General features: G+C 44.4%; 1 protein-coding gene across 3 annotated transcripts; it reads right to left on the bottom strand.

Moving 5' to 3' along the window:
• Positions 1–288: 288 nt before the first annotated feature.
• Positions 289–3,569, bottom strand: LOC139539846 (uncharacterized). Of its 3 annotated transcripts, XM_071343182.1 has the most exons (10): positions 3,275–3,569; positions 3,011–3,187; positions 2,859–2,920; positions 2,690–2,776; positions 2,561–2,602; positions 2,319–2,492; positions 2,204–2,239; positions 1,551–2,105; positions 1,158–1,269; positions 289–1,063 (listed from the first exon to the last, which is right to left on the bottom strand). In XM_071343182.1, the coding sequence occupies exons 1-7, from the start codon at positions 3,381–3,383 to the stop codon at positions 2,204–2,206; spliced, it is 687 nt and encodes a 228-aa protein (XP_071199283.1). In that variant the 5' UTR covers positions 3,384–3,569; the 3' UTR covers positions 289–1,063; positions 1,158–1,269; positions 1,551–2,105. The 3 variants fall into 3 exon arrangements, 1 of the variants encoding a protein (XP_071199283.1); XR_011668022.1 differs by having other exon boundaries at positions 1,551–2,239; positions 2,319–2,602; positions 2,690–2,769; positions 3,011–3,569; XR_011668023.1 differs by lacking the exons at positions 289–1,063; positions 1,158–1,269 and adding an exon at positions 1,395–1,481 and having other exon boundaries at positions 1,551–2,239; positions 2,319–2,602; positions 3,011–3,569.
• Between the last annotated feature and the right edge of the window lie 2,053 nt (positions 3,570–5,622).

Below are 5,622 nucleotides of genomic sequence, written 5' to 3'. Positions count from 1 at the left end.
AGGGGAAAAAAACACAAGTCATAATATTGTAACCAGTTGTTTTAAAGGAGGACAGTTGTTAAAATGACAGATGTGGGGCATTTCGTGAAATTGTACTTCAGTATGGTTTCATAAACAAAGACATGCTGATGTGCCAGAATATTAAGTATCACATTGTCATAAGTATCAAAACTGTAAAAACAATATGTAGCTTTTCTGCAGAAAGAACCAGCCTCATAAATTTATGACTTTATCCTTTTTCTTCAGTGTGGCCCTAGTACTCTGTCATATAAACAAATACACATTCCATATGAATATAAAAACACAATGTGTAACATTATGTTCCTTTATTGAATAAGGACAAAACAAAGCAGGTAAACAATCAGCTCCTTTCGAAACTGAAGTCACAGTGACTCTACAAGATGGAAAGCACAGAATCCAAGCATATTATACAAAATGATACATACACATTCAAAGGTCTGTATATAACACACCCTGCATGTCTGCACACTAAAATAAATGCAGGACAAATCCATACACATCAACTGAACAGACAAATGAATGGATGCAGTAGCCTCCCTGCAGCCTTGTATTACACACAGTATACCGCACAAACATCATAAGAGGCCAAATTCGTCAAAAAACGAACCCCAAAAAACCCAAATTCCTCTGCCACCGCAGGACATATTTAACCAAAATTGAAAGCACACATACTAACTAAAATAATTCAACACATATTGGTCCCTCAGCAGCCGACCACTGTCGTCATCAGGGAAGATTGCCGGATTGTCCCAGTCCATGGCTGGTGGCACTCTGGGGGCCCTCTCCTTCCTCAGGCAGGCCACATTGTGGAGGACAGCACAAGCCACAGTAATATCACATGCCCTAACAGGGCTGACCCTTAATTTGTGAAGGCAGTGAAAGCGTGCCTTCAGGAGGCCAAAGGTCATTTCAACTCTGGCCCTGGTCCTGGCATGGGCATGGTTGTAGGCCTGCTGTGCTTCCTGGGGGTCTGTGAAAGGTGTCAGGAGAAAAGGCTGGCAGCCATACCCCCTGTCTCCCAGCAACACACCAGAGAATTCACCTGTCAACACAAAATCTCATCATTACTACCTCATAAACACAGTGATATTCTTGACACAGCCATGATGGTTATAAATAGGGGTTGTGTGGCTTACCTTGTGATAGGCACTGATAGATTTCAGAGGCCCGAAAGATTCTGGAGTCATGGACTGAGCCAGGCCATTTTGCCACAACATTGCTGATCACACAGTCAGCATTGCAGACCATCTGAAATCATAAGATGAGGAATATTACACCAATCAATGCACATCACTGGCAATGCAGAGTGTTCGTCAATGGACAATATCAAAAAGTTATGTTCACCTGAACATTAATGCTGTGAAAGGATTTCCTATTCACAAAATTGTTCTCATGGGCACCTGAGGGGGCTTTTATCCTTATGTGTGTGCAGTCCACTGCACCAATGACATTGGGGAAACCTGTCACACAAAGTAATGAGTATCCTACTATGTGTTAACAGTTGTCCTGTAATTTGTAGATCCTCTTACCTGCAATCCTATAGAACTCCTCTTTGATGTCACAGAGTCTTCTGTGGCCAGGGAAGGAGATGAAGACATCTGCTAATGCTTTGATAGCCAGACACACACTCCTTATTGTGCGGCAAATTGTGGCCTTGTTCAGCTGTTCTGCATCCCCCACTGAGTACAGGAAGGCTCCACTAGCAAAAAAGCGCAAGGCCACACAAACCATTTGCTCCACACTCAGTGCATGGCTCCGTGCAGTGCGGTGCTTAATCCTGGGACCCAGTAGTCTGCATAGATACCTGATGCCATCTGCAGAAAACCTGTATCTTTCATATAGATGGTCATCAGGGAAGGCCAGTGGGTCCAACCGGTCCCTGAAGACCCTTTCTCGCCTGAAGGCTCTCCTCAGCACAAGTGCTTCTTCATCCACCACATCTCGCACGAATGGGCATGCCATTGTCAGAGCAGAAAGGAACACACAATTTTGGGCCTTCATATAGGCTAGTGGCCACACCTGGTGCTGGGGGGGTGGGCAAAAGAGGGCGATGCCTTATAACGATGACTTGGTTGTACTGATTGCTGGGAAAATAAAAAAAACCTTAGAAAGATGCCACCGTCCTGTGTGCTCACAATAAGAGCTCATATGTCATGGCTCACTTGACTTTACGAGAATATACCTAATTTTTATTTTGAGCTGTGTCATCTTCTTGGAGCTGGGGGAGGAAAGAAAAATAATGATTAATACATTTGTGTTACAGTTAGCATACAGTGTACATTGAAGGCATATCTCACCTCCCTCTCAAGTTTTTTTATTTCAAGGTCCAGTTTCCTAATTGTCCTCTTTTTTATTTCGGACTCCAGTGCAAGATTTTCCATCTTTTTCTTCTTGTACTGAATGTCTATGTCTGCCAGTTCTATTTGGCGCCGGAGGTGGTTGCCATACATCTTTCTGATAGCTTGTGAGCTCTGTGAACACAATACAATTAGCGCAGCTGGAATTTGGCAGGATGTGGTGTCCTTTTATTAATACGCACTATGTTGCCAGGCTGGTTTTCCCACTGTATAGCATCTGGGTCCTGTAAAAGAAATTAGATTTTTTGATTTTGATGAGGACTCCTCACCATTGTAGAGTAAATAGTACTTTCACAGTCTTAACATGATACCTCATGCCTTCTGGAATCCAGAGAGATGGTCTCCTCCTCATCATCGTCTCCATCATGTGCTGTTGCTGCTGCACTGGGGCCTTCACCCTATCACATTTAATCGGATTCATATTGAAGCTAGTAGACAAGACATGCCAGGCCTACAGTATGCCTTTGATGGAGTACTCACTGGATCAGCATCGTCTGGTGCTTGTGCTGGTGGCTCTAACAGGAACACAGTGCTGCCAGACACTGCAAGGCAATAGGTAAACCAAAGTCAGACAGTCCAAATTGATTCAATATGAATGTGGTTGTATCCCATGTAGAGATGGAAGGACATACCTTGAATGAAGCGGGTGGCATCTTGGGAGGAACCTATGCTCGTCTCTTTCCCCCCAGGGATCCCCTCTAAGACGGGCCTGCCTTTATTTAGCTCCAAGGCCATGTCCTCTGCTGGGGTAAGGTCAGCCTTTGGTGACCCACCACCCGTGCCTTGTCTGTGGGTATTCTTTTTCACTGCTAAAACAGTACAGACAATGTGTGAGCAGGCACCTTCTGGGTACAATATATGCTTGTGCTTTGTTAAATATTAGTCAGGGACCATACCATTCTGCAGAATGTTCTTGTATTTGATTTTGACCTGCTGCCATGTCCGTTTTGGCCCGTTCATGTTTAATCTACACACACACACACACACACACACACACACACACATTTAATGGAGTCACACTGCAAAAAATTACTTGGTATTTTTGTCTTGTTTTCAGTAAAAATATCAAAAAATGTATCATAGCTTTATACAGTGTGATGGAGTTACTTTACACAATTTCACTCATATCTGCAGTGCATTTCAATTAAAAATTTAACCGTTTCATAATTACAGTACAACTGCATTTTTGGAGATGTGAATGAAATATTTGAATTGTAATTGTGATGTTTCAGCGGAGCGGTGAGTGTGTAATTGTGCACTACTTACGCATTCAGGCGGTCTGCAATACTTTGCCACGCTTTTTCTCTTTGCTTTATCACTGTGGCGGTGTTGCCTTTCTTCTTAATTATATCTTTTACCTCCTCGTATGCCTCCATGAGGATTTGTGCTTCCGACGGGGAAAAGTACGCGGCTCTAGTTGCCATGGTAAATCAGTTAATCTGTGATCTGTGGCGGGGTCTATTTGAGTGAGCCGTGAGCGCGCACCTATCCAGGATTGGTTTCACCTGGCTTAATGAATCCGTGTCTGCTCATCCTGGCTTGGTCTTTGTGCAACCAATTAAGCCTGGACGCACATGTTTTGGCTTCATTGAGCTCAGCTGAGTCATTTATCCCGGATGTCTTAATTCTACTTTTGTGCAACAGGCCCCAGGACTGTTTCTTTTTTGTTTCTTCTCTTTGTTATTTTGTTTAGTGTTCTGTTTTTAATAAATATAACATGAACACTTAGCACGCTGCGCTTTGGTCCGATGATTCCTCATCCTCAGATGACGAACGTTACAACTTTATTTGTTGAATATTATGCGAATCCTATAAATCAAAAGGGCTAATTTGGGTGTAGTCAATTATCTTAATTTATCAGAGATCAAATTATATTTCACCCAAATAATGTTTCAGGAATGCTAATCTTATCTGGTTCTAACTACAGTAGGGATTTCAGAACAATCTGAGATAGTGGGTGTCAACCCTCTTTCTTGTGATCTTTTTGGGCGGATTGAGTCAACTGGCAACTACACTACATGAACAAAAGTATGTGAACACCTGCTCAGCGAATATCTCATTCCAAAATCATGGTCATTAATACGGACTTGGTCCCCCCTTTGCTGCTATAACAGCCTCCACTCTTCTGGGAAGGCTTTCCACTAGATGATGGAACATTGTTGCAGGGATTAGCTTCCATTCAGCCACAAGAACATTAGTAACGTCGGGCACTGATGTTGGGCGATTGGGCCTGGCTCACAGTCGGCAATTCTATTCATCCAAAAGGTGTTCGATGGTTGAGGTTAGGTCTCTATGCAAGCCAGTCAAGTTCCTCCACACCAATCTCGACACAACATTTTTGTATGGACCTCGCTTCGTGCACGGGGCATTGTCATGCTGTAACAGGAAAGGGCTTTCCACAAACTGTTGCCACAAAGTTGAAAGACAGAATTGTCTAGAATGTCATTGAAAGATTAGTGGAATCTGTGTGGGTAGCTGGACAGATAGGATGACTGACAGTGAAGGTGAACATGTGGTCACGGTCAGGTGACAGAGGAATGGATAAGACTGAGGCAGGAATTCCTTTAACCATAAAGTGGTATATTTACTGGGTAGTCTGGGTGGATTCATGGACGCACAGAACGTCTGGATTAGACTGAGTTAAGGAAGAGAAGGTAGCGAGATCGGGCGATGGCGATCTGTCGGACATTTCCACCTGACCTAATTAAAGCGCCCCTGGCCCAGCTGAGCAAGTGGCCATGAATTAAAGGATTCTTCCACCAACTCCATGGGCCTTTTCTACAGCCACCCCGGAAATGTGTTAAATTCCACACTCCTCAACAAGGCTCATTGCTCCCAGTCCCCCGGAATTAGTCGGGCAACTGGCCGGATATATGTTCGGTTCTATACCTGGATCCCCACTGATCTAACATGACCATTGGCCCCTGGCATGGTCTTAGTGATACGGCCCACCGGCCAGGAGGCTCGAGGCCGCTGAGGGTCCACTATCATTACTACTTGGCCAGTTTCCATGCTGGCCATTTCTCTCCGCCATTTCCCACTGTGCTGTAGGCTTGGTAGGTAATCCCGAATTCATCAGGCCCAGAAATGGTCAGCCAAGATCTGGCTGTGTCGCCACCGGCCATCAGCATACATGGCTTGAGGAAGTGATGCATATCGGCGTCCCATCAAGAGCATATTCGGTGTAACCGGATCGGGGTCAGCGATGTCTGCAGAGATATCCCAAGGGTTTGTTCAGTATCCC

Source organism: Salvelinus alpinus, chromosome 15 (assembly GCF_045679555.1).
Source record: "Salvelinus alpinus chromosome 15, SLU_Salpinus.1, whole genome shotgun sequence".
NCBI lineage: Eukaryota > Metazoa > Chordata > Actinopteri > Salmoniformes > Salmonidae > Salvelinus > Salvelinus alpinus.
Note: the sequence above shows the minus strand (reverse complement) of the source record. Positions and strands in the feature narration are given on the sequence as shown.

Coding starts and splice junctions, on each gene's coding strand:
- LOC139539846 (XM_071343182.1), bottom strand. CDS start 3,383: ATGTGTGTGTGTGTGTGTGTGTGTGTGTGTGTGTGTAGATTAAACATG. Junction 3,188..3,274: donor CAAGAACATTCTGCAGAATG/GTATGGTCCCTG, acceptor GTACTGTTTTAG/CAGTGAAAAAGAATACCCAC. Junction 2,777..2,858: donor CACCAGACGATGCTGATCCA/GTGAGTACTCCA, acceptor TAAATGTGATAG/GGTGAAGGCCCCAGTGCAGC.